This window comes from Aptenodytes patagonicus, chromosome 1, assembly GCF_965638725.1.
Source record: "Aptenodytes patagonicus chromosome 1, bAptPat1.pri.cur, whole genome shotgun sequence".
Classification (NCBI taxonomy): domain Eukaryota; kingdom Metazoa; phylum Chordata; class Aves; order Sphenisciformes; family Spheniscidae; genus Aptenodytes; species Aptenodytes patagonicus.
Window position 1 is genome coordinate 88,371,572 of NC_134949.1, and position 27,372 is coordinate 88,398,943.

Here is a 27,372-nt window from a genome sequence, read left to right on the forward strand (position 1 = left end):
ATATTCTCATTTCACCCTCCCATGTACTCACCCCTAGGGACTAAAAATTGTCTGGTCTGTTGCTACTTCTCTGGTCCTCGCTCTGGAACAACGTTCTTCCCATTTGCTGGAGAGGGGGATGGCAGGAATACCGAAGGGAAGTAGTTTTTCTCTGATCTTGAAGTGTTAGCTCTCCCTTACCAGGTAGGGCTGCTAACAGTTGCCTTTCTCAGTAGGTTCCATGTGTTTTGACCTTTGTACATTCATACATAGTCATGAATATGACTATGTCATGTGTCTGTGGCTGTAACTGCAGAATGAATACTTCTGACTGTATATTCTGCACGTTACATATTTCAGCAGTGTGTGAAATACAAGTATCTTGAAATTAGAGCAGCTATTGTGCACACACAACTACTGTAGTGAGAGGGATCATACTTTGTCTTCCAGGAAATTGGCACTAGAGTTTCAATAAAAATGTAAATGGTACCGCATATTCAGTTGTTGTTATGCTTGCCTGAATGCACCTATACGTTTGATAGGAAAGAAGCAGAAATAAGTTATTTGCAGTACTTACCCAAACCTAGGATTTAATTTTTTCCCCCTTCTGGTTTTGGTGTTTACATTGGCACCTTTCTGGTCAGGCAGAGGGAAGTAAAGTCACTGAAAGTAAAATGCAGTTTGCTTCTGTTTCCCACTTGGAAGGATATTGAGACAATACAATTTCAAGTTGAACGGGACCTGCACCAAGGAAATTACTGCATGCTTTCTTCTGATCTTGAATGGTGTTGGGAAATATTGGGTGTGACTTTGATCCATTTCCTAAGTGCACAGGCTAGTCATCTGCACATGGGTGGAGAGGCAACAGGTTCTAGTTTCAGCCCAAACCAACTGTCTTAAGATGTGGGTGTCTGGAGGCTGTTGTTTGCTTTTTTTATTGATGTGGAGACTATATACACTTAAGATTTTAAAGTGCTTTTTACATTTACTATTATTATCATCAGTGCTTTACACTTCTTTTTTTCCCCGTTTTTCCCCTGTTTTCCCCATTTGTCTTCTCCAGTTCAGTAATGGTAGGCTCCATATGTTGCAAGTCATATGATTCTATGACACGTGTATGTGTATATGTATATATATGAGAAGCCTGGTGACTCTGCTCAGACTGCGCTGAACTTCCCTCTTCAGAACCACTCATCGTTTCAGAGAAGTTACCTGCCACTATGATGCCTGGGGGCTTATCTGAGACCAAGTCTGCTACTCCAGAAGTCCAGCATATTGTTAACGAGGTGAGTTGCAACCTATCTAAAGATGCAGTCTCTGTGCAAAGGGCTGAGTCTTGAAGCTTGGGCAAAGGCTGGGAGGCCAGGTGGTGATACTGAACCAGTGTTTGAACTGAAGAAGCTAGTGCTGAAAATGGGAATCCCCTTGATTGCCAGTAAGTATTTTCTCAGCATTCTGCATAGGCAGTGTACCGGCAAGACCGAGACAAACCACTTCTCTGTCTCATCCTTGTCTATAGCCAGGTATAGTACTGGCTACCTTCAGGTAGTGTTTGCATATAATTCAAAGACTAGCTGTACTATGCCAGCACTGAGGTTGCTTTTTTGAAATTAAAGGTGGTGTATTTGAAGGGAGAAGATTGTACCTGGTAGAATTAATTCCTTACTGAAGGACATGGCTAGGACAAACCATGTGGTAGTATGCACTAAAAAAAGTTATATACAGGACAAGGCTATGGATAAAGGCATGTTCTCTGCTGGCATCTAGTGTTTTCTAAAGTCACAGCTGTGATGCAGGGGCTGCTGGTGAGCCAGTGGGGCAATGTGAGCTTGGCACAAGGCAGGCAGGGTGAGTCCAGTTGCCATGGTGGTTGATTGCAGGCAGCAGTCCTGTCCTGGAAGCAGCTGTGTGAACAATACAGCTGCAGATCCTCTAACGCCCTGCAGTACAGCAACTCTTAAGAGAGTATAAAGTGCATCCTGAGGAGCGGGAGGGGAACAACATGGCATGGGAAAGCTCCTTTTGTGTCTCCCATCTCATGTTCCCACCCACCCAACCAATCCTCTTCACCCTCCCAGCTCTGAGAGATGAGCTCTTCCCCCTTTGGCAACTGCACAAAGCATAACTTATGCCCTCCTTGAGGAAACAAAAATAGGAAGTAGTGGGCTGAACATGTTGGCCAATACTGCTGCACAATCCTGTGTGTGCAGGGCTCCGAGCTCCCTCCTTTGCTGTGCCACAGAGGACAGAGTTTGCACCGGCACCATTCCACATCTCCTGCGAGCTTGCAGGCTAAGACCAGGCAATGATGAAATCAGACGAAGGTGAGCTGGGCTGTGCATGCGGAGGGGCAGAGCCACCAGGAGAGATCTGTATATAGGCTGTGTAGGCTGGTGTCAAGAGTCCAGTACCCTGACCAGGTTCTTTTAGATATTCCACATGTGGAGGGTATAATGTTTAATATCAGATTTACTTATTTGAAGATATTTATGTTACATGAGGTTTCTGATTTAGCAGAGTGATACAAATATACTGGTAACACAATACAGATGTAAGTTACTTTTAGCAAAACACAGCAATTGCAATACACAGCTCAATCACCATATACCAATAGGATTTCCATTACTGGTCTCTATAATATGCTCACTGTCCTGACGCTGGGCGTTCTCAGTCGCCAGGAGGGAGTACGTGGGTTGAAGCCAGCTCAAGCCTGCTGCTCTCTTTGAAATTCTTTTGTTCGTGGTTTAGTTTTTATACTCTGTGTTGGGCAGAGCCACGTATTCACTCCCCCTTGCTGGTCTGGCTAACTCAGGGAAGCGTTCGCATTCTTTTAATGAATGCAGGGAGTTACACCACCAGTTGATCCACTCAACTGACGTAACTGTTTATCTAAAACAAACACCCTCTGGTCCCCTTTGTGTTGAGATAAAGTCAGCTTCTTTGCAAAAGCTGTGGTCAGTCATGCCCTGCATTATTTTCTGAGTTTCGTAGGCACATCGCCCTTGCCCAGCTCCTCTGAGCCTTCTTCCATTGTAGGGCTTTATTGGTCAGTCACAGCTGGGGTTGCCAGAGTTGGGCATGTGTACATGGGGAAGGGCTGGAGTATGTGATAACAGGTTAGTCAGAGGGGAGATAATTTACTGCAGAACCGAAAGGGAAAAGGATTATCTAAAATTGTTTGTGGGTCACTCAGGAGCAGTATCACTGTTCCTCCTATGCTGGCACAAGTAGTTGAAGGAGCAGCACTTGTGGAGATCAGAAATTCCCTTTTACCTTTAGAGGGGAGACCCTAGGCAAGGACTTGTGGCACCTTTGTGTATTTGCAGTTCTTGTTTCCTCGTGTGTAAGACAGGGAGGGCAATGTCTCAAGCCCCCTATCTCCTGGGGGCTGTGAAATTTGGCTAATGAGTCTGTAAATACCTTAAGGGCCTCCTTTGAACACGGCTAGGCCAGTGTGGCTTGCCAGATACCAAGCTGTGTTTTTAATGCTGGGCTGTGTTATGGGTGATCAGAAGATCCTACCCTATTGCAGCGTGTATCAGAGATGAAACTGTGGTGCTTAACTGTCAGCGAGCAAACATGCGCTTAAAAATGTGTGAACGCTTGTTCCAGGCTGTGCTAATGCTCACGAAGTACAGGGCAAATATGGAATCTGAAATGTGGATGTACAGATTTTCTGTTTGATTCCAGAAGAGGACTGATCTTAATGTTGGTGTTCTTCTGTTCTCAGTAACTTCAGGAAAATGAAAACAAATTTTTGCTCTTTATTTTCTGCAAGGTGAAATTTTTGCCTTGTGCTGAGCGCAGGAGAGAGAACTCTCCCTGGTCCTTTTCCTTTGAAAAAGCTTACGCTCCACTGCAGAGGCTTTGATATAGTCCTCTAAGGAAAATACTCTTGTGGAGACAAACCTTATGTTGGGGCAATCCTGCTCTGCTTCCAGCCAGATAACAGTGTCACCCTTTCATGATGCAATTCTGTGGGATTTTATGCTCTGCTAAGAGGCAGAGCAATTCATATGATTTTCATGAAGCTGTGAAGAGCATCTGCAGACCTTGGGATGGCCAAGGTCTATCTGCTCTTGGGATTACATAATTATTTACTTACACCTGTGCCTTGCCTGTAGTCATCCTTAGCGAGCTGCATCAGTCTCCTTGTTTTACAGCTGTTGCCTAAAACTGAGGAATGTTTTTGGTTTAAGGAACTGTTAGATAAGCGCTTAGGAATGTTACACTTTTCTATCTGAGGAGTAAGGAGCTGTCTGCCTGCCTGATTTTACTGAAGGCTCTGTCCCTAAATAACAAGTGGGGGGCGTAGTGGTCAGAGGTTGGGAGAGATCATAAAACTGGAGAGAACTGGCTTTGTTTTGTTTTGTTCTGAGAGAGGTATAATATGTACCAAAAGTTGCCACTTAGGAGCATCCTAGGAGCCCTCAAACCCATCCAGCTGGAAGAGGGTTGGAAATTGAAGTTTCCCTGGTTTGCTAGAGTTAGCAGCTCCCAAGTTGAAAGTATAGCAGTCGGTTCCCAGGAATAGAAGCCCCCTGAAAGCTGCTCAGAAGAAGAGCAGAGTAAGAGATTATGGGGAGCCTGAATATGACAAATTGAAGGCACTGGATAATTTCTGACTGTCTGGAAATGGTTGATCTGGATGTTACTAGGGTGCTTTCTGGGACCTGCCTGCTAGGAAGGAATGCCATGGGAGTGGTAGCCAGCTGTAGGGGGATGTGCTGAGAAAGCCAGTTAATTCTGTGCATTTCTGCGAAAGAGGCGGGTGGTGAGAAGCGCTGACATGCTCCTGGCCCCTCCCGGGGCTGTCTGAGCAGGCTGCCGAGTGGTGCTGCGCTCCTCTGCCCGACTTCCGGAATGCCTCTGCCCTGCGTCAGGCCATCGGCATGGGCATCGTGTGCAGAGGAGAGGCTGTGACCCGGCCTACAAAAGATTGTTTATGCTTTCTAGATGACAGAAATAAGTTTTTGGGTTACATTCGCTGCAGTTGCCTTTCTGTAGGGAATTCATGTCATCAGATGCAAATGACTACAGTAAAACACTGTTACACTGGTACATAAATCATGATGCCTCAGACATCTGGGCAGACTTCCACTGCTGCTCACAGCTGTGTCCCCCGCTCCTCCCCTGCCCTTTCAGCCTAGTAATTATACAAATATTTCATCTCCAAGAGGACAGTACCACTGTAATTGCTGCTGAACTTAAAACTTGCCCTACACTTTGTGTGTTTCAGGAAAAACTGTTATACCTTTTCTTTTTTTTTTTTAAATACGTATGTGAAAAGTCTGTAGATATCTGAACTGTGCGCTATTTTAAGATCCACAGGGCTTAAACTGGGTACGGTGCATAAACACATCTACCTGAGCTGTGAGTGTGAATGCTGTCAGCACAGAGCGTTGTTTCTTCTGGAATGACATTACCTGCAGCTACTACATAGTGGAGGACCGATGATGTTTATGCAGGTCTGGGGTTGATTTCTGGCTCACAATTTAAAGGTCATACTTCCAGTTTTGGAGATGGAAGTACATAGTTTAGTCCTGGACCACTGTAACTATTACAGTTGTTTGTATGTTGCGTGGTTCTAGATGTTGAAGGGCGTATATAGTTTAAATTACAGCTTTAGCTGCAGGGCTTCCACCAGCACTAGGATAACTTTCAGGAACTACTCGATCAGGTGGTTGTCTTGATACTCTGAAATAACCCTGTTTGTTTTAAGTCCTTAAAAACATTAAACAGATCAAGTGCAGCTCTGAGGCTGTGAAACACAACAGGGGTCTGCAGCCTCCCAGGCTGACTGGCATGGGCAGAGGTGTTCGAGGCGAGGGGGGCTGACTTGCACCACTGTGTAACAGTGTGGTTGACATGGGGTGTACCCTGCTAGGGAGCATGGCTTGGTACATAGCTACTTTGACAAAGAACTAAAAGGGCAGCAGGTAGCAGTTTCCCTACACTGAGCAGGAGACAGTTTAGCTGGACAGCTTTCGGGGTGGGGGGAAATCAACTAGGCGGTCTAAGTCTAACAAGATTTTAAAGAATGCTGGAGGCAATGCTAAGAAAGAGGGCTGGAGGTCTTGGTGTAAATTGAATTATTTTGGGGGTTCTGGGTTTATTTCATTAAGGGTGTGTGTTTGAAAGGATGAAAATTGGAGTGGTAGATGTGAAAGAAAAGCTTAAATATGAATCTGCCAACTATTCTTCCCTTTCTTTTTACAGGTGAAGCCACAATTTGAAAGCAGGGAAAACAGGACATACGGCATCTTTAAAGCCATAGTATATAAGACTCAGGTGGTTGCTGGGATAAACTACTTCATTAAGGTTTGTATATATTATAGGAAGGAGTGCTTTGTAGTTCAACAATATAGGTGACTTGCATAGTGGCTTATAGCAAGAAAGAGAAGAAAATGTAGTAGAAAACCATCTGATGTGACTAATAGAGTTAGGGACTATCTCCAGGTGCTTATAAAATTCCTCTGTTTGGCACTGCTGTAGAACAGGAATATAAAAACTTATAAAACATGCACTGTGCTTCTTCAGATGTGAATGATAACTTTCTTAGGATCATCTCACTCAGAGACTATAGATTGCCTTATCAGCTCAAATTATTTGAGCTAGTCGTAACTCTGCTCTCCTGTTTTCTTTCAAGGCAAAGTAGCTTTCCTATTGCCTCTGTGTCCTCCAGTTGTGTTTATTATGATGAATTTGAAGTCAGCCTGAGGATCTGATGGAGAGTTAGAGTAAATTTAATTTAATTCTAAAAAAACTTAATGCAAGCATCTCATACTCTGCTGACTAGTTTTGCATGCAAGCATGTGTGTTGATGTTTTGGTTCTATGTCATGAGCTGCAGAGGTACAGCCTGCCTGCTAGTTCTTTCTTTATTTTCAGAACCCCCTTTCTGTTGCGGAGGAAAAACGGGTAATGCTTAATTTGGAGCCCTCTGATAGCACCATTCATCCTCTACTAGAAAACCTTACCCATGGATTTGAGCAGCTTTCTGTGAAGTAACACATAAGCAATTGCTGAGCATATTTTGCAAGTGAAGGCTGGAAAGCATTGCGTAGCGGCAGGCTGGCTTTCTGGAAGTAGAGCAAACATTGCATGTGGCTGCTGTATCTTAACCCCATATGTGTGCAGACGTATGCCCGGTAGGATATGCTCCCTTGACAAGGGTCGGAATCTTTTTACTAAAGAAATTGGCAGGTGGGGTTTGGGGGATAGTAATTCTGCAGAGACACATTATGAGCATTTGCTCCACGCTTTTCGTATTTAGTTGATCCTAGGAAGGACAGACACTGCCAAGCCGCCTTCTTTCCCAGGTGTCCTTCCTTAAAATAACTCTTAACGGTTATTTCTGCTCTGTGGGCACCAGGGGATTGTACTGACAGACTACCTATTGTCATATGGCTAGTCTGAGTCTCGCTTACACGAATGATGTTTATCCTTCCCTTGCTCCTGTGAGATGTGCTTTCACTTTGTGGACAAGGTACTGAGTAATGATGAGTAACAATTTACAGGAAGGCTGCAGTAAAGCTAGAAGTCACACCTAGTTGCATTTCTTCCCTTAGTGCCATCTTACTGCTTGCTGTCCTAGGCAATGTCAAATACTTGTCTGCTGTCCATGCTAAGCCTCATGACCAAACTACTCAGAAATGAAGATTGACGTGTTACTGAACTTGGAAGAAATCCATTTATAACACTGAAAACAGATGATTTGTCTCTTCTTACCTAATCTTACAAGTGACAGGAAACACTTACTCATTTTAGCATTAACTGGAATGAGCTCTGTCGCAAGATTCATTCTTTTATACTTCTGAATTTTCCACATCACTAATATTTTACCAACAGACTTATAGCTGAGATGTAATCCAGACCAAGACAAACATAGTGCCACGTTGCAGCCACCAAAAAGCATGCAGAAACCTAGCTTGAACTAAGGCTCATGCAGAGCCTTAAAGGCATTAAACTTTCCGTTACACTCTCACTGTGTGAGGTATATAGTAGTAGCACCTGTTGTGCTTGGCTCTGCATGTATGAAATTATGTACAACTTCATAGCAAGTCTTTATGTGGGGACTTTCTGGAGGAGAAGGTGAGTTTATTTTAAAAATTATTTCGGCCAGTCACGCTCCCACAAGCACCAAGATGTGTCAAGTTGTCTGTTCAGGCACTGATGTGTTTGCAGTAAGCCTGAAGACAAGGGATCCTGGCTTTCAGGTTGTCATTGCTTCTTAGGACCATGTGCTGGTTTTGGATGGATCTTTCTGTACCTTCTAGGAGCTGACACTGTCTCTGCATCTTGCCCCACCCCTGAGTCATTAAGATTTACTCACCGTCTCTTGTCTTCTCCTGAGTGTCCCAAGAAGCTGTAAGCTGATGTGCTGGGATCTTGATGACCTAAATAGGATGCCATCAAAACCTTTCTCCCGTTGTGCCTTCTGGTGCTTCCACACCCAAGCAGTCCTACTCATTTTCCTGAGTCTGAAGGCTTATATTACAGTTCTTTTCAGGTGTAGACAGTTTCTGCCACCAGTTACTATCCAGACTTGGGTTAAGAGCTGTTGAAGTAAAAATGGAGATACACCTAAAATTAAGCTCCTGAGCAAAGATATTCTTCCAAGTCTGTAAAGAGCATCCTTTTGTTTGAACCTGCTTTGAACCAATGATCCTCACTTTCCTGCTGTTTTGGTTTCTAGGTCCAAGTTTCCGATACCGACTATGTCCACTTAAGGGTGTTTCAGAGCCTTCCTCATGAGAACCAAGGTCCCAGCCTTGTCAGTTTTCAGACTGGCAAAACCAGAGATGATCCTCTGACCTACTTCTGAGAGATGACAAGGAATGGTGCCTCACTTCTGCAAGTCGCATGTGGATTCTGCCTGTGTCAATAAATGCATTAAAATAAGTTTTGAAAGCTATTTGTTAATCATCTAATCTACTGCGTGTCATGTCTTGGTCTGCTGCCTAGCTAAAGCTCGAGTAGGCTCTGAAATACTATTCAAGGCTGTTTCTGCCACCTGAGGTACTATAGCTGTAAGACAAGAGCACACCCATTTCAGCTCCTCTTTCCAAAACACTGTTAAGCATCCTCTGAAGACACAAGTTGGGCCTCCTGAGTATACTTCAGGCTTAACAGGCTATGTACTTCAGCATGTGGCTTCTTGGGTTTGCTTTAAGTGCGTTAAATACAAGCTATTGGCCACTCCTCAGTGTGGGAGGGAGATAGATAGATCGGTAATTTCTGGCACGGGGGAATTGAGAAGCCAAACTGTCCTCTAAGTGCAGCTTCACTGTATGGGAGCAGGGTGGGGGGCAGGAATGAGCTCCTTGAAGGAGCAGGAGGACAGGCCCCCTGCCACAGCTGAGACAGCTGAATCCCAGCACTCAGCCGCTGGAGCAAGGAGCGACTGTCCTGACTTAGAGAGTGTGCTTTACTGGAGACCTGTGGAGCTCATTCCCTTTTCTTTTTTTTTTGGTAGCATCAGCCACGTGCAATGAGAGCAGTCTTCAGCTGAGCTCTGAGCTGACAAAGTAGAGGGCAAGCCCAATCCACAACAAAAAAGCTTTCCTGTTAGCAGCTGCTCAGGTAGGGGCCTTTGCATTACCTGCCAGGGAGCTGGGGCTCAGGTGCAAGACATCATTAAATGCGTAAATGGGTTTCGGGCCATGCCTTGCTTGTGTTCATGTTTTGGTGGTGTAGTGAAGGATGGGTATGTAATTGTCACAGGCATATAGTGCCTAGAAAAATGTGGCAGCTGCCCATTTCTCTGCATGCCAGTATCCTGGATCAGATGCTTTAATTCCTCAAAGTGTGAAGACAGCCTGTGGCCTCCTGTGACTTTGGGAGTGGTCTTTCCCTTGTGCATCTTAATATAGTTTCCACAAGAGTGCAATCCTGCAGTCTAACGTTACAAATCTTTTAAGATGCAGCAAGTCTGGCATTATCAACACTAACTAACATCCTCTCACAAGAGTAGCGTTTGGGGAAAAATGCTCAGCTTTTTGAACCATGAAAACACTTCAGAGTGGGGAGTTACCAGCACCAAAAAAGACCCTGTGTCTCCAAAACCACTTTTAGCAAAACAGGAAGTGCTATAGTAAGCCAGACTTACTCCCTCCCTTTATTCCATTGGGGTGGGGGGGAGATGGAGAAAGAGAGGGGGAGAGAGAGAGTGAGTGTGTGTGGCCAGGGGGAGGACTCTCTGGGCTGATACGAGCAGAAGCATGTAAGCCCCCCCACTAATCAAGAGACAGAACGTGCTCCTTCTAAGCAATGCTGGTTACACACCCACACAGAGCACACCTGCAACAAAAAGCCCAGTAACACACATCTAAGTTCACCACGCCCTCTCCTCTCAAAGCTGCTTGTTGTTTCCTCCATCAGTGGCCAAGGCCATGCAGCAGCGTCAGCTAGAAGTGGGCTGCTTCCCCTCAGTTTAGAGTGCAGCAACCCCTGTCCAACTCCCGAATTAATTACACAAGGCCAAACATCAAAATTTCCAAGCTTGGCTACAAAATTTTCTGAGCAGGTATAAATAGTAATACTTAAAGACACAAATTAAAAAAAAAACAACAACAAAACATCCTGGTTGTAGTTGGAAGGGTATGCTGGAGATCATAGTGTCCAACCCCTCTGCTCAAAGCAAGGTCAACTAAAACAGGTGGCAAAGGACCATCTGCAGTCAGAATTTTGGTGCTCTCCATTGATGGTGCCTCCTCTGTTTGATCACCCTTGCAATTGTTAAAGGGAATAAAAGGGGTTGTTTTTTTTGTTGTGTCCGTGTGTCCCCCCCCCGTATTTACATGGAATTTACATATTTCAATTTGTGGCTATTGCCTCTTGCCCTTTTACTGCCCTGAGCACTACTGAGAGGAGCCTGGCTCTTTACTGCCTCCCCCTTCACTTTGTCCTCCCAGGGCTGAACAACCCCAGCTTTCTCAGCCTCTCCTTTGAAGTCAGATGCTCCAATCACTTAATTGTCTTGGTGGCCCTTTGCTGGACACGCTCTGGTACATCCGCATCTGCCTTGTACTGGGGAGCCCAGAACAGCTGTGGTCTCATCAGTGCTAAATGGGGCAGGGGATGGGGGTGTGGAGAACAGCCTCTCAGTCTGCTGGCAGTGCTCTTCCTAATGCAGCCCATGGGTATCCCTGTCCACCTTGGCTGCAAGGTGTCCAACGGGACAACTCCCAGGTCCTTTTCTGCAGAGCTGCTTTCCAGCCAGGCAGGCCCAGCCTGTACAGGTTACTCCTTCCCAGGTGCAGGACTGTGCGTCTCCCTTTGTTCACAGTTGTGAGATGCCCGTCTGCTCATCTCTCCAGCCTGTTGACATCCCTCTGAGTGACGGCACGGCCATCCGGTGTATCAGCCACTCCCCTCAGTCCTGTGTCATCTGCAAACCCGCTGAGGGTGTGCTCAGTCCCATCATCCAGGTCATTAATGAAGATGTTACACAGTATTGGTCCCAGTATTGACCCCTAGGGTACACCACTAGGGACTGACCTCTAGCTGGACTATGTGCTGCTGAACTTTTTGAGCACAGCAGTTCAGCTAGTTTGCAGTCCGCTTATCTAGCACATACTTAATCAGTTTGTCTATGAGGATGTTAGGGAAGACAGTCAAAAGCCTTACTAAAGTCAAGGTAAATAACATCCACAGCTCTTCTCTCCTCTGCCAAGATATTTATCTTACCATAGCAGGCTATCAGTCATATTGATTAAGGATGATTTCCCCTTTGTAAATCCATGCTGACTACTTTCACTCACCTTCTTGTCCTTAATGTGTTTGGAAATGGCTTCCAGGATTATTTGCTCCATCGCCTTACCAGGGACTGAGGTGAGGCTGATGAGCCTGTAGTGCTCCAGACTCTCCTTCTTGCCCTTGAACACAGGAGTGACATTTTCTTTCTTCCAGCCCTCGGGAACCTCCCCCGATGCCCATGACCTTCCAAAGGGTACCGAGTGTGCACTGGCCAGCTCCCTAAGCATCCATGGGTGCATCCCCTCAAGTGCCATGACATTGTCTAAATCCAGTTTGTCTAAGTGTTCCCCTAACCTCATCCAGCTCTGCTGGGGGAAATCTTCCTTTCTCCAGACTTTCCCACTCGTCTTAGGGACCTCGAATTCCTGAAGGCAAGTCCTACCAGTAAAGGCAGAGACAAAGGCAGCACTGAGTGCCTCAGCTATTTCTGTGTCCTCTGTCAGCAGGTCCCCTGCTCCACTAAGCACAGAGGGCCCACATTTTCCTCAGTGTTCCTTTTGCTGCTGATACACCTGCAGAAGCCTTTCTTGTCCCTCACCAGATTAAAATAAAGTATTTCTAATCAAAACCTAGAACAAAGATAAGGTTATCTGGAATATGAAAAACACTCATGGAAAAAAACTCTGAGCAACATAACCAACATTGAACACCAGTAAAGAGAGCAGTGAAACACCAGTCCAATATGCCATCTCAATTCAAGAGAAATATTTATTGTTATTAATGCAGAAATGCTTGTCCAGCTTAAGTTCCTTTCCAGGACTTTTCCTTAGGACTGAGAAAATAAGCAAGTTGTTGTTTTTTTTTAAACTCATACACCCTCTACTGGACATTATATCCTACTGCTGCAAGAGGATAAACATGATTACCAAGGGAATGTTTGTTTCAAAAGACTACAATCCTCTTTCTCTTGCTTTCAAAATCACTTCAGCTCAAATCTCTTTTCAGGTCTTTGCCAATAAAATACATAGTACAATTTAAATCTACAGATATATTCACAGTTGCAAAACAGCACAGAAAAGATTCAGGTTTTCCTCTTGCTCCTTGCTGTAAATACATGAGCGTCACTCCCCTTTCAATTTCCAGACCAAGGAAGTCCATAAACAGGACTCAGCCACAGTATTCCGGTTAAGTTGCACTGAAGTCAGTGCAGCTACTTGGGTTTGCGTTAGTGGAGGTGAAAGGAGAGCCGTGTGACTCTAAAATTTAGATATTGCACAGGAAGGGAATGGCATAAAAGCAATTGATTTTTTCCAGCATTAAGTTTAAAAAAAGACACTTTCTTTTCTCCTTTGTTGGCACAGGAATCAACATTTTGCAGCCTACAGAAAATGCACATAAGAAACCATTAGGAAAACGGACAAGATAAGCTTGCTAGAAAAAAGCCAGTTCGTCATGCTTAGTCTTGCTGCTCTGGTAACTGTGGAGACTCAGCGGCTTATTGTCGTGAGGAAGGCTTCTGAACACCCGCAGGTGCATGAACTCATCATTGCCAACATGGACCTGCAAAGCATGAAAACCAGTGAGTTCCATGGAGTACCAGCAGCCTTCGGCAGGAGGGATGGTGTAGATTTGTCTGTTTTGAGGATGGAGGAGCAGAGAGGCAGTAAGAACAACCATCGCCTCAGTGGTGGTTGTTTTAAACAACAGCGGTCTTGTTTTAAACCAGGCCGGGAGTCACGACTTTGTGGAAATACCACCTAATCCTTCCATGCTTGTTAATCCTCCCTGTGCCTGAGATAGGGGGTATATAGGTAGGGAATCAGAGTTGCGTAAAGTGATTAATATATTAAATACATGCAAAATGCTCTAATCTTATCTGGCACAAGCAGCACTTCAACGCTTTGATCACAGTTGCTTGGTTTTGCGTGTGGCCAAGTCAGAGCAGGCTTGATACTTCGCTGTATCTTTACACATCTGGACCTCATTTAATGCAATGTTAGTGCTCAACATCACAGATGTGCAATTATCCCCAAAACCAAGTTTCACAAAATAACTAAAAAGTAAAAGTCATTATGAAAACAGAGAAGTACTCTTATCTCCATTTAATACAGGCAGGGAGATGGGCTGGGAGGTGGGGGGGTGGATTTTTCTTTTTTTTAAATGCACAGATTTTTTTCTTATTAAGTCCAAATCATAAGCATCCCTCTGTAGGTAAGTAAAGAAAAAAACACCATTCCGAATATTATACACGTTAATTTAAAAAAAAAAATTAAAAATCCCATTGCCCAGTGTCCTCTACCTTGATGAAGAAGTTCGTTCCAGCAACCACCTGAGTTTTAAACTCCACTGCAGTGAAGACATCAAACGTTTTCCCTTCTTTTTCTTCTAGCTGAGGCTTCACCTTAAGGAAACAATAGGTTATTTAAGACTGATGCAAGATTCAAGTATTTAGGACTTAAGGCCCACACTGTCAGTGTGCCTCAGTACCCTCCAGGTCACTGCTGCTGAATCCCCAGACACAGAGTTCCTGCTTTTCCAAGTTATTAAAAGATTAAAACGAGTAACGTTAAGTTTTGTGTTAAAGCAAGACCAGAAATCTAGACAGGCAGCAAAGCCAAGACAGCGGTGTGATGCAGTTGTCACAGACTGACACCAAGTCTGGAGCCTCCAACAGAGAACTGTGTGGGTATTCCAGAAGATTTATTTTGACAAATGATTTCCTCTATTGATGTCTCAGCTTCCCTTTCTATCCTGTATATCTAACAACAAATGTGAAGTAGTTCAGTATCTACATGCACAAGACTATAGGTCTTTTTAAAGAGAAGTTTTTAATGTACATCATTCTTACAACAAGAAAAAGGGCTGTCTTCAGCATTAGCTCCCTTTTCAAATTCAGAACGAGTTATTACAGACCCAGCATCACAGAACAGACAGACATCCAAAAATCAAGCTTTGAAAGCAGACTACCCAAGCCTGAGGTTTTACAACACTTATTTGACAGTCCTTCTAGCATGTCTGCTGGAATCTATAATTTTTTCAAACTGCAAACATTTTCCAAAAAATAATTGAACCATAAAGCCTTTTAAGTTAGCATCCCAGTTTCTGGAGTGTAAAACCAGTGCTCAAGAAGTCAGAATAACTTGCCCAATATCCAGGAGGGATGCGTTGCAGCTCTTCTTTCCCATACTTGGCTCTCTAGAACATCATGGTTATACGTTAAAATTCTTGGTCAGGAAGGCAGATTTCAGGCTTTGTTTACAAGGGCCTGTATGAATTAGTCTTGGAGTCCTTGCTGCAAGCGCAGTTCTACCCAGGCCTTACCTCCTGCTGGCCTTACCCTATCCTGTCCCGTGCTCCTTTAGCAATCCTAGGGACTGTGCAAGCTTGGGTCTTAGGTCTCAAAATCGCCCCGGCTCAGCTCATTATGTAGTAACCCTCCCTCCACTCCCACTGCAACAATACCAGCAGTGAGTAGATTTTCTCTTTCCAGCTATATGGTGTACTTCCCCGTCTTCCTAAATTCAAGGGGAATAAATACATTTGCTCTCCTGCCTGAATCCCACCTGCTTCCTTAGGGGAAAACAAGTGCCAGTTTGCCACTGCTCAGGTGCTCTAGGTGAAGTAGGAACAGAAACAATTCCTGCAACAGGGTATGTTCTCCCAGCTCTCCAGCACTGAGAAGGTGCAGGACCAAACTCTGGTGCCTTTCCAAGACAGCTCATTGGTGACCATCCTGTCCCTGGGAGCTGTGACCATACTGCACATCTTCTCTCAGAGGTAACAACTCTACACTTCTTCCAGGCTATGAACAATATGTCAAAAGTAAGATAATGATGTTTGGATGCTTTTCTACGTATGTTTTTTGCCATAAGGAAATCGAAGTGCACCCAACAACTTTGCATTCTAGGATGCAAGAAAGGGCACAGCCCCACAAAGCGCAGTGATTCAGTCCTCCCTCCTCCCCTTCCCCTGAGTCAGAGGACAGAGCAAGTGGTTTCAGTTTCCATCACTAGAGCCACCATTACAAATTTTAAGAAGCAGGGGAGAGGGTGGACGTAAGTACCTCAACTGACCCTATCCTATCCTGTGCTCCTTTAGCAAACCTGTGCCAGGTTGGCTTCTTAGGTCTCAAGATCACCCCGGCTCAGCACATTTTGTATTTCTAGCAGAAAGCTGAACACCTAGCTCCATGACTGCAGACAGCTCAGAGTCGCATGCGGCTGCAAGCCTGTCAGGGTGTTATTGTGGCAGTGACTCACCACAGCATGTGACAAATGGGCATCCTGATTCAGTATGGAGAGGGAGAGCCCAGAGAGAAATACTCTCTGAAAGAGCTGGTGTCAGCCCACCCTGCTAGTTCATGATGACCGTCTAGATCTGGGGTCCTGGTGGACAGTGCACTAAACAAGAGCCAGCACTGTGCCCTGGTGGTAATGAAGGTAACGGCATACTGGGCTACATCAGCAGGAGCCTAGCCAGAAGAGAGAGGCAAGCGATTATTGCCCCTTACTTGGCACTTGTTAGAGCACATTTGGAATACCGTGTCCAGTTCTGGGGCCCCAGTACAAGAAAGATGTCAATAAACTATAGCGAGCTCAGTGGAGGGCCACGATGAGGTCAGATGGCTGGAGCACTCATGCTGTGAGGAGAGGAAGAAAATGAGCTTGCTCAGCATGGAGAAGAGAAGGCTTTGAGGAAAGCTTTCCAGTACTTACAAGAAGCCAGACTCTTTACCGAGGGGCAGAAGAATGAGACCCAGTGGTCATAAATTGAATTTGGAGGTTCAGACTAGGTATAAGGAAAAACTTTTCCCCTGAGGACACTCCGGCAGTACAGCAGGCTGCCCAGAGAAATTGTGCAGTTTCCATACTCAGAGGTTTTCAAGACCTGACTGGACAAAGCCCCGAGCAGCCTGGGGCTGCTGATCCTGTGCTCGGCAGGAGGTACAGTCCCTTCCCACCCAAACAATCTGTGATTCAATCACAGGGCTGAAAATTACCACGCCCTGAAGGCTCTTCACTGTTCTGCATGGCCTGTTTGCTTACTCCCAGAGCAGTTACTAAAAAGCAGATGGTTCAAAATCACCCTGACTAGCCACAGCTGCCAGTGAGAAGCCAAGGGCTGAACGGGCCTGGGTGGAAATCCTTGCCACGGAGAGGCAGTTCCTATGGGACTGCTAAGCCAGAGACGCTGTCGGAGGGAGGCTGTCCTGCTCTGTCTCACACTGTACCCACTCCTGGCAAGCAGCAGTACTTGCCAGGCCCACGAATCTGACCGATGTTTGGCCATCACCGTGATTCTTACGAAACGATACAATGGAGGCAGGAACTGGAAAAGCAGGAACAGGAAATGTATTTCTGGCAAGCAAACTGGCAGGCTCTAACAAATCTCCACAAAGATCTGATTTTAAGCAAACAAAATAATTTTGGAAGTCCACCCTGATTTAAGAAAACTAGTGTTTCCTTCACAGTCTGTATCCAGATACGGATATGACTGCATGGGCAAATTTCAGTTTTGGGTTTTCCCATGTATATTTCATTAAATAAAGTAATTTAAGCTGGCAGTCAAAACAAGCTGGACAAACTTTGAAATACTTAGGTGATTTAAATGAAAATGCCAGATTTTTGGTTAATTCCATTCACATCTGAATCTGAATGGGTTTTGTTTTTACTCTTCATCTTATATTTGGACTACCAAACCACTGCAGCCTGCCACAGAATGGAAATTCAGAATTTTAAACAAATCTAGTTTTCAGTCCATGTGCAACGTTAACTGCATACTCACATTATCTTTAACACGACACATAGGCCTTTTCAGGTCAAAACAATAATTGTGACCCTCAGCAATTCTCAGTAATGTACTCATTACTGCAAACTCTGGTTAGTGCTTAGGAGATGCACATCTCTTTTTTTTTTTTTTAAAAAAATGCAAAATCATCAGATTCTACAAGCTAAACTTTAATGCCAATGACTGTTGTGCCTTTGGGTGCTCTGTACGTGTTTAGAAACTGCTGCAGCCTGGGGAACAAATCCAGACAATGACAAAGAGTTTAAGAAGCTGGAGCTTGTCCTTCATCTTTCTTCACTGGCTTGACACACCCTAGCTGATAAAACCAAAAAGCAGAAGGAACTTGAGTTCCCATAACTGAAACAAGACTGCATGCTTTGAAAGAAGAACTTAGTTGTACAGTGGCATTTTTAGAGCAAAAAGCATCTGCTCCGTTAACATGGGCAGTAATTTAAGTTACTGTAAACAGTATCAGGATTTGGAGCTGGCAGTGGTTAGAGTTGAATTCTGCTTTGGGGAGTAGCAGAAGCAGCAGAGAAGTTTTCTTACTCCTCCAACAAAAAAAAAAAAAGTGGCTACAAGATTTAGACTTAGTAAGAACCTCCTGAGCTCCTTCCGCAAGCTCAAGAAAATGGACGTTTTAGAGCTGGGACGTACACTGGCTGCCCGGCGGCTCTGCGCTGACGCTGGTAGGTAACACATCACCTGCACGGCCAGGAACGGAGCTGGAAACACTGTGGCCGTCCCTGAGCACTCAACGCTGTCTACGGCTCCTCTCTAAATCCCTCTAAAATGTCCTCTTAAAATCCTGAACTTGCTCTGCCTGGAGTCAATAAAACGACGCAAGGCCAAGCAGGCACAGGGAGGGCTCCAGAGAGCCAGTCACTGCTCACTGCATTCCCGCAGGTTGCCAGTCTTCCCGCTTTCGAACTGAGGGGGGAGGAAAGGCGTCTCCGCCTTCAGCTGTGTGGAGCAGTGGCCAAACACCTGGGCCCCCAGCCGTCCCCTGCACCGGGACGGGGCCCGAGCCGTGCGGCCAAACCTGCCGCCTGCAGGCGCCCCCCGCCCCCCGGCGGGCAGGCCCGCAGGGAGAGCCGGCGGCTGCCAGCCCAAGCCGGCAGGCTCAGACCGCCGCCAGGCCCGGCGGGAGAAGCCCCGGGAGACCCGCCGCCAGGCCCTTCCCGGGCCCTGGGGTCCCTCCCGGGGCTCGCCCCGGCGCAGCGCGGCCCCCTCACCTCGTCCACGATCTGCTGCGTCTCGTCGGTGGCGGGCCGGGCCGCCGAGGTGCCCCCGCACAACATGATGGCAGCCGCTCCGCTCCCCGCCGCGCCGCTCCGGTCCTCCCGCTCAGGCGGGGCCGGGCCCGCCGGCGGGGCGGGACCGGGGCCGGGCGGGGGCGGCGCTGGGCCCGGGCCTGGGTCCAACGCGGAGACTCGAACCTGCCTTCAGGTCTTCCGAGCTGTGAGGCGGCAGGCGGGAGCGCCCGGCCCCCGTCAGCGCCGCGGAGGCAGCGATCGCCCCAGGGACGCGCCTAGGCCGGGGAAATTTTAGTACAGCACGGTGGGACCAGCTCTCTCCCGGCTTGGCAGCAAGCTTCCCGTCCCGTGGTCTGCTAGCCGATTAAAAAGCTAAAAGCAAGAGTCGCAATAAAAGCTGCCTGCAGAATGATCCACAGAAGGTCTGCAGCCGGTCCTTGGCGGGTGACAGCTCTGTGAGAGGCCTGCGTGAGGACAGGGCTGTCCTGAGCTGCAGCTTTTTTCTTTTCCAGTGTGTCACGTTTTCCAGCAGCCGTCACTTACGTGACATGTTTGCTTTAGCAGCGTGGAACGTTTCCATCTCCGGGACTCCCTCGTTCACCGTGTTCATCGTTCTCTCTCCCGGGCTGATTTTGCTGTTCCTCAGCCAGCAAACCGAAGGCTGTGGTGAATTATGCAGCCTTTGAGAAACCCCCTGGTGAGACTTAAGTCTGAATGTTCAGGTCTTTAGCTAAATTTCCCCCCAACTTAAACATCCAGATTCCTTGGAAAAACAACAACAAAAACCTACCTTCCTCCCCCCACCTCCCAGCATCCCTTGGTAAATTTGGTAAATATAACCCTAAATTTAACAGCAGCGGGTATTGCATACTGAATGGACCTCCTGCACCGGTAGGGAGGACGTGGTGAGAAGCATGAAACAGAATGGGGAAGAAGGATTTCTTTCTCCTGGTATCATCTCTCTCCTCTGTGGAGAGCAAATAAATGCTCTGCTGGGGCTTTGGGCAGGCAGAGCTCTGCTGGGTTTGTGAGCAGACTGGGGGGGAAGGATCGGGCTCTTCACTGGGGTAGTTCCCTGCCCATCAGCCGAGTTTGCCTATGGAAATCCCACCACAAGAGTTGATACACTCTTTGCTTCTGTCCCCACTGCTGTTGCTTCTCTACCGCATGGTTCAGGAAACACTGCATTGGCACATGCTTTCCAGTAGGTTTTTGAGCCATGGGGGGCTGGGATGGGGCAGCCATTCACATGGGCAACTTCTGGTGGGACGTGCCAGTGGAGGTTCTCAGGCTTGAGCTTTCAACAGAAGGATGTTACCCAATTTGTCTTCATCGGCAGCGTCTCGTGTGACACACAGACAGGCTTTTGGACAGGTGTCTGAGCAAACTTCCTCTTCTCCTGGACTTGGCAGGATGAGAACATACACCCTCCTCCGTGCATGGGAAAAAAGGTTTGCTTGCAAATCACCTTCACGAAGGGGGTCCTTTTTTACTGAACTTCCCTTCCATCTAGCGTGTGTGTGTCACTAGAATAGGCTGCAGCAGCGGCTCTCACACAGCGTGTGGAGCTTGAGGCTTAGAGCTCTGGGTACGTGTGCCATGAGGGTGGATGGGGGTTCCCCGGCAAGTTGAGCACGGTTGGTCTGTTGCTATAAAGTTATGGCAGCTGTTGGAGCCTCATCGTGTGCCAGGGTACAAATTCCTTTTAAGTAGATGTAAAGAACGAAAAACACCTAAAGAATGAAAACCACCCGAAGAATGAAAAACACCCAAATTTCAACATTATCTATGGTATGCATAGCCAGTGAATATTGTTCTCCAAACAAGACAGCCAGCGGTGACTTTCTGTTTCTCAGGTCGTGTGTGTTCCTGCCCAGTCTTCGGTTTGTATCCTGTGTCACTATCATTTCATTCATTAACCACTTCTATGCTTTCAGTGCTGTCAGCTTCAGTTCAGGGGCTACTGTACTGGTTTTGGCCTGTAGGAATGATTCACTAGGACTAAAACTGTTTGGCTACTGAAATTTTTGGAAGTGTGAGCCATAACCGAAGCACTTTTTTTAGCCCTTTCCGCCATCTAGTGCCCATTTCCGTTCGTGCATTTAGACTCAGGAGGCCACAGGTCTCAATTCTGTACCCTAAATTAAGCCTAGACACCACAGTCAGCAGCCTGAGGAAGGGACCTGTTTTTTCAGAAGCAGTGAGCAACTCCCACTGGGTCCAGGGCTAGAATGTGGTTTCCAAAATTGTGGCCACAAGGATTTGTGTTTTCAAACTCTTTTTTTTTTTTTCCTTTTAACCAGCTGTGCCATAGAATCATAGAATCATAGAATAGTTTGGGTTGGAAGGGACCTCTAAAGGTCATCTAGTCCAAACCCCCTGCCGTGGGCAGGGACATCTTCAACTAGATCAGAGCCCTGTCCAACCTGACCTTGAATGTTTCCAGGGATGGGGCATCCACCACCTCTCTGGGCAACCTGTTCCACTGTTTCACCACCCTCAGCGTAAAAAATTTCTTCCTTATATCTAGTCTGAATCTACCCCCCTTTAGTTTAAAGCCATTCCCCCTTGTCCTGTCGCAACAGGCCCTGCTAAAAAGTTTGTCCCCATTGTTCTTGTAAGCCCCCTTTAAGTACTGATAGGCTGCAATAAGGTCTCCCCGAAGCCTTCTCTTCTGCAGGCTGAACAACCCCAACTCTCTCAGCCTTTCTTCACAGGAGAGGTGTTCCATCCTCCTGATCATTTTTGTGACCCTCCTCTGGACCCACTCCAACAGGTCCGTGTCTTTCTTATGCTGAGGGCTCCAGAGCTGGATGCAGTACTCCAGGTGGGGTCTCACCAGAGCAGAGCAGAGGGGCAGAATCACCTCCCTCGACCTGCTGGCCATGCTGCTTTTGATGCAGCCCAGGATACAATTGGCCTTCTGGGCTGCGAGTGCACATTGCTGGCTCATGTCCAGCTTTTCATCCACCAGTACCCCCAAGTCCTTCTCGGCAGGGCTGCTCTCAATCCCTTCATCCCCCAGCCTGTATTGATACCGGGGGTTGCCCGGACCCAGGTGCAGGACCTTGCACTTGGCCTCGTTAAACCTCATGAGGTTCACACGGGCCCACTTCTCAAGCTTGTCCAGGTCCCTCTGGATGGCATCCCGTCCCTCTGGCGTGTCGACCGCACCACTCAGCTTGGTGTCATCTGCAAACTTGCTGAGGGTGCACTCGATCCCACTATGTCATTGATGAAGATATTAAACCGTACCAGTCCCAATATGGACCCCTGTGGGACGCCACTCGTCACCAATCTCCATCTGGACATTGAGCCGTTGACCACTACCCTCTGGATGTGACCATCTAACCAATTCCTCACCCGCCGGACGGTCCACCCATCAAATCCATACCTCTCCAGTTTAGAGAGGAGGATGTTGTGGGGGACCGTGTCAAAGGCCTTACAGAGGTCCAGATAGATGACATCTGTAGCTCTTCCCGTGTCCACTGATGTAATCACTCCATCATAGAAGGCCACTAGGTTAGTCAGGCAGGACTTGCCCTTGGTGAAGCCGTGCTGGCTGTCTCGAATCACCTCCCTGTCCTCCATGCGCCTTAGGATAGCTTCCAGGAGGATCTGTTCCATGATCTTCCCAGGCACAGAGGTGAGACTGCCTGGCCTGTAGTTCCCTGGGTCTTCCTTTTTTCCCTTTTTAAAATTGGGGGTTATCTTTCCCATTTTCCAGTCAGTGGGAACTTCACTGGACTGCCACGACTTCTCAAATACGATGGATAGTGGCTTAGCAACTTCATCCACCAGTTCCTGCAGGACCCGTGGATGGATCTCCTCGGGTCCCATGGACTTGTGCACCTTCAGGTGCCTTAGATGGTCTCAAACCTGATGTTCTCCCACAGTGACAACCACATGTTGTCTCACATAGCTTTAATCAAATATTGTAATTTGGAAACCTTACAGTTAAAGTTGGACTTGTTCTTACATGGTGTAATTAAAATTTGAGCCCACTCTGAGATGAATGTAACAGATCAACAAAAGGGTTAAAATAACTTGTCTTAATGGCATGTTCCTTGGGGTTCTGGGCTTCCACTGTGCTCTTCTAAGCCAAAATTCCTCTTCCTTGTCAGCAACAAGTGGAGGTGACAAAACGAAGTTTTTATGCAGTAATGTCACCTGTAAGTTTTATTTGCCTGCCCTGGCAAAAGAACAACCAGGCAAAAACAGTAACAAGAGAATTGTGGTATTTTCCCCAACACATTCACACAGTCCTTTTGTCTCTGCTCACACTCAGCTGCAGGCCCATCTACCTTTCCCACAGTGGTCTAGACTACCTTCTTGTCTGATGAGGGAGGGTATCGACATCTTCACATCAGACGCTTGGTCTTGCACACAGGATCTGGGAAGAGGGAAATAAATTCTGCAATGTAACCCTACCCCCTCCTGCCAGGCTGCTGAGGGGTGCTTCTCCTCTTACCAGGCCGCAACAAATATCTCTTCTAATGACTCTCTTACTTCCAACCTTTCCAGCATGGATGGATGAAGAACCAGGCATACCTTGCAAAACCAGGGGCATATACGTCTGCTTTTGGGGGAGTGTGACAAGTGTCAAGAGTAATGAAGTTCTGCTATGCTCTTTGCTGAAGTCCTTACTGTTTTTCTTCAGGTATACTGCGCCCTTCTTGTGCTAGATGCCCTCTCTTCAAGATGGGCCAGGAGGGAAATAACCTAGTAGGTGGCCTATAGGAGCCAAAACATAGCCAGTTTACCCATTTGTCTGTGTGCGTGTCTCAGAGACCAGGCCTGTATGTCTTCCTCATCCAGTCATCTACCAGCACACACACTTCAGATATTCACCTGCTCCTGCAATCATATTACCACATTTGGGGGCTATTTCTCCATCCCTAACTCCTCCATTTCACCTTGTTTCATTTGCTTCATTTCAGGCCCGCCAGTATCGTCACGACCAGCGCAATGCTCTGTGTAGGTGTGAGGCAGATTAATATGGCAAAGCACAACACTGACTATGGTGTGAAAGGGTTAGCCATGTATGCCATGTGGAATATTACAGCAGCAACACTTTGTTAAGCATACAACTACTAGCGACATAATCGATCACGGATACATCTCATCATTGTGCTCTCGCAACGTTCTCCGGGGGGATTTACAAGCTGTTCTCCCCCTCCACCAAAGCAGGCGGGCTGGAGGTAAAGCTACCTCAGCTGGAGGAAACCAGTAGGAACCTAGTAGCTTGGCTAGTGCAATGGAGTCTGTGAAGAGCATTGTCCAGTACTTCCTGCTGGGCAGAAAGGAGATATTGGGACATTACTAAATATAAATAGCAGGGCGCTCTGTCTCATTAAATACTTTACATGTTCACACCCTTGGCTGTACACAGCATGCAGGATGTTGGGGGCTTTTTTATTTTCCCCACGACCGTGCTTTCCCCAAGTGAAACCGTGTACCTTGCTTTTGTAGAGCTGAGAGTCCTGATGCACATGGTTACAGATCACATATACTGCATAAAGAGGGAATATTATACATAGTGGGAAAGAGGAATATTATACATAAACGTAAAAGCAGAGTATAGTGGAATTGCCTAGTGCCTCCCATAGTCAGCTGAGTTGCAGTCTGGCAGGAAAAGCTTACGGAGGCAAGGCAGCATGCAGACTTCTGCTTAAGCCCCACCAGAGGCGATCTTCACTTGTCCTTCCGAGATGTCCTGGTTTCGATAAAGCGAACGCAAAGTCAGTCCAAGGCTCCCCAGACACAGTCCTTCCTCTGGAGGCACGTGTGTTACCCTGCCGGCGCTAACAGTAAGGTGTGGTGGGGCTGTGTCACAGGAGTGTGTCTTTGTTGTCTTTCCCGTTCAGAAGCAAGAGGTGAGCAAGTTCCTCTTGGGGGCTGGTGTGCTTTTCACGATCTTCTTTCGTTAGGAATGTACTGTGTTCTCTGTGACAGAGCCACCTCCAGCGCCTATAAAATTTCGGGAGTTAGCCGATGGCAGGGAAGGTTCCACCTCAGGGCTTGGTACCTCTTCTTTGGTGTCTCCCATCACTGACTCCTGCGAGCTGCTCTCCGAGCTGGAAGCTGCCTGGAAGCCAGGCTCAGCGCTGAGGGGCTCACTGTTCTGCAGGGGAAGCAGGGCCCGGTGCCGCATCAGGCTGTCGTCGCTGTTCTGGGCCTCCAGGGAGTTCCTGCGCTTGGCGTTCCTGTTGGCCATGGCGTTCTTCTGTGGCTCCTCGAAGCTCAGCGACAGGGTGACCGTGCCACTCCCGAAGCTGACTTTTTGCTTGCACCCACGTTGCTGCTGGCGCTGCCGCTCGGCAGAGGCCGGTAGAGGAAAAGGGTCTTCATGGTTGCTCTTGCTGCTGATGGAGGAGGAAGGGGTGGAGCCGGTGGAGCCCCCCAGGCTGTTGGAGCGCTTGCGCGACACATTGCTCCGTCTCAGCGTGGCCCTGGCGGCCACCTTGAAAGCGTGGGCAGCTGTGCTGCAGCGCACCTCCTCGATTGTGTTGCGGGAGGGCTTGAAGAGGATGATGTAGACTTTGTTGAAGAAGATGCAGGCCAGGAGCCCAAAGCTGGCAGCCAGTATCGCAATCACCTCCACGGCAGAGACAAACTTGCCGTATGTGCTGGCATAAGCAGGGATAAAGGAGATCCAGACGATGAAGAAGATCAGCATGCTGAAGGTGATGAACTTGGCCTCATTAAAGTTCTCAGGTAGCTTTCGAGACTTGAAGGCAAAGAAGAAGCAGATGGCCGCCAGGAGGCAGGTATAGCCAATGAGGAAGCCGAGGGCCATCAGGGAGCCTTCGTGGCAGGTGATGAAGATAATCTCATCCTCCAGTTCATGGTTTCGGTAACTGGATGGCGGGGCCGTGTAGAGCCAAATCACACAGATGACAATCTGCACGAACGTGCACAAGAAGACCAGGAGGAACTGGAGGTTGAGGCCCCACCACTTTCGGTGGAGGCTCGTGGGGATCTTTGCCTCAAAGACGAGCAGGACACGGTTGGTTTTCACCAGGATGCAGGAGATGCAGAGGACAAAGCTGATGCCGAAAGCTGGTTGCCGCAGACGGCAAGTCCAGTTCTGGGGCTCGCCAATGAAGAACAATGAGCTGGAGAAGCAGCAGAGCAAGGAGAAAAGGAGGAGGTAGGACAGCTCCCGGTTTGTGGCCTTGACGATGGGCGTGTTGCGAAATTTGGTGAAGACTCCCAGGACAAAAGAAGTCAGGAAAATTCCCAGCACAGCAAAGAGAGTCAGAGCAATCCCAAAGGGCTCTGTCCAGGACAGAAACTCTATCTGCTTGGGGATGCAGGATGTGTGGTTCTCATTGGACCAGTAATCCTCAGGGCACTTGTCACAGGCACTTGCATCTGAAACAGAAGTGACAAGGAGAGGGAAGGTTTGTCAGAATGAGAGGCTGAAATGTGGGATGACATATATGGCAGCTACGCACCAGCCTTCACCTTAGATACATGAGTTGTTCCCTTCAGGTGCCTGCGGATTCCCAGAATCATATGTTGGTGTCTAAGAGTGTTTAACACTGAAACAACCAGCCTCCCATGGGCTATATAGCAAAACACAAAGCATGCTTAGTTCTAGCTTAAAAAAAGTCCTGCCCCTGCACTCGTGTTTTTGGAATCCATTTCTTGGCAAAACACTGCAAACTTTGATTGCTATTGGCTGTTACACAGGCTCTGTCCCTCTCTCTTTCTTGTTCCTTCATTTTTATCATCTACTTCTGTCTGTCTTCATACCTCTCACTTTTATCATCATTTGAAACATCCTGCCTGTCTCTATTACAGAGAAAATTAAAAACGTGCTTGCCTCCTTAAGTGCTTTGAGAGCCTATTTCATATTCCACGGAGGTGAGTCTTAGAAATGTTTAAATTGCTCTTCCCTGAAGGCAGGCAATGCCCTTGACTCCCAGCACACCCTCATTTCATGCTGAACATCAGGGGAAGATGTGTCTTAACAGTATCACTCTCCCCACACCCAGCAAAGCGTCCCACTGATACTTGCAAAGGGAAAATTGATGCCTCCATCTCTTTTCTCTACATGAAACTAGTTGTACCTACTGGGATAGCAACATGTGTCTCCAATGGCTGCCAGGATCAAAAGTTAAAGACCTGCTGCTTCTGCTCTTCTTCTTTGACCCAAATGGGTCTTGTGCTCCAGCGGGAAGGGTCATGACTCCCTTGATGGCAGCGGAAAGGGGTTGAGAGCAGTGAGCTGGAAGTCATAACCTACCTCAGTCTTCGGGATCCCAGTGGGATAGCAATGGGCTGCAGTGAGTTCTGGGAACAAACGCTCAGAAAACCCTTTAGCAGCAACCTGCCTCTGAGCTTTGCACCTGAGCACGGACAGAGACTCAGAGCATAGCTCCCAGAGCAGAGCTTGATGCCAATGAGAAAGCCAGGAATGCCCAGCTAACGAGGGCAGAGGATTTCAAGCTCTCTCATTCCAGAGTGGTGGTTGGAGGGACCGTCCATGACCTGATATGATACTGCTTTCCTAATGACTGGTTGCCTCACCTAAGCTGTTCATGTGAAAAACTTGCACTAGATGCAAAAGCTCAGTCAGAAGCTCCCATCGCCACATGTCATTTCATTTACATCCATTCAGCTTCTGCCTTTTACCTGGAAGC

General features: G+C 47.3%; 3 protein-coding genes across 5 annotated transcripts in view; 1 reads left to right on the forward strand and 2 right to left on the reverse strand.

The window, feature by feature from the left end:
• The first annotated feature begins 1,073 nt into the window (after nt 1-1,073).
• On the forward strand, nt 1,074-8,895 carry LOC143164882 (cystatin-A-like). Its single transcript, XM_076347927.1, has 3 exons — nt 1,074-1,265; nt 6,199-6,300; nt 8,677-8,895. The coding sequence occupies exons 1-3, from the start codon at nt 1,200-1,202 to the stop codon at nt 8,803-8,805; spliced, it is 297 nt and encodes a 98-aa protein (XP_076204042.1). The 5' UTR covers nt 1,074-1,199; the 3' UTR covers nt 8,806-8,895.
• A 3,533-nt stretch (nt 8,896-12,428) lies between these two features.
• Nucleotides 12,429-18,829, reverse strand: LOC143164878 (cystatin-B-like). The gene is made up of 3 exons (XM_076347913.1): nt 18,701-18,829; nt 13,978-14,079; nt 12,429-13,238 (listed from the first exon to the last, which is right to left on the reverse strand). Exons 1-3 carry the CDS (start codon nt 18,764-18,766, stop codon nt 13,110-13,112), a joined length of 297 nt encoding a protein of 98 aa, XP_076204028.1. The 5' UTR covers nt 18,767-18,829; the 3' UTR covers nt 12,429-13,109.
• A 4,833-nt stretch (nt 18,830-23,662) lies between these two features.
• The window catches only part of CASR (calcium sensing receptor), a 79,443-nt gene continuing 75,733 nt past the window's right edge, over nt 23,663-27,372 (reverse strand). For all 3 annotated transcript variants that reach the window (XM_076347475.1, XM_076347464.1, XM_076347483.1), the window contains one exon: nt 23,663-26,098. In XM_076347475.1, the coding sequence (XP_076203590.1) occupies nt 24,648-26,098 (1,451 nt within the window). In that variant the 3' untranslated portion in view covers nt 23,663-24,647. The remainder of the gene's footprint in view (nt 26,099-27,372) is intronic.

Excerpts from the sequence above, each read along its gene's own strand:
- LOC143164882 (XM_076347927.1), top strand. The coding sequence starts at position 1,200 with ATGATGCCTGGGGGCTTATCTGAGACCAAGTCTGCTACTCCAGAAGTC. Across the intron at positions 1,266-6,198 it reads TCCAGCATATTGTTAACGAG|GTGAAGCCACAATTTGAAAG; the intron begins GTGAGTTGCAAC and ends TTCTTTTTACAG. Across the intron at positions 6,301-8,676 it reads GGATAAACTACTTCATTAAG|GTCCAAGTTTCCGATACCGA; the intron begins GTTTGTATATAT and ends TTTGGTTTCTAG.
- LOC143164878 (XM_076347913.1), bottom strand. The coding sequence starts at position 18,766 with ATGTTGTGCGGGGGCACCTCGGCGGCCCGGCCCGCCACCGACGAGACG. Across the intron at positions 14,080-18,700 it reads CGCAGCAGATCGTGGACGAG|GTGAAGCCTCAGCTAGAAGA; the intron begins GTGAGGGGGCCG and ends TGTTTCCTTAAG. Across the intron at positions 13,239-13,977 it reads GAACGAACTTCTTCATCAAG|GTCCATGTTGGCAATGATGA; the intron begins GTAGAGGACACT and ends CATGCTTTGCAG.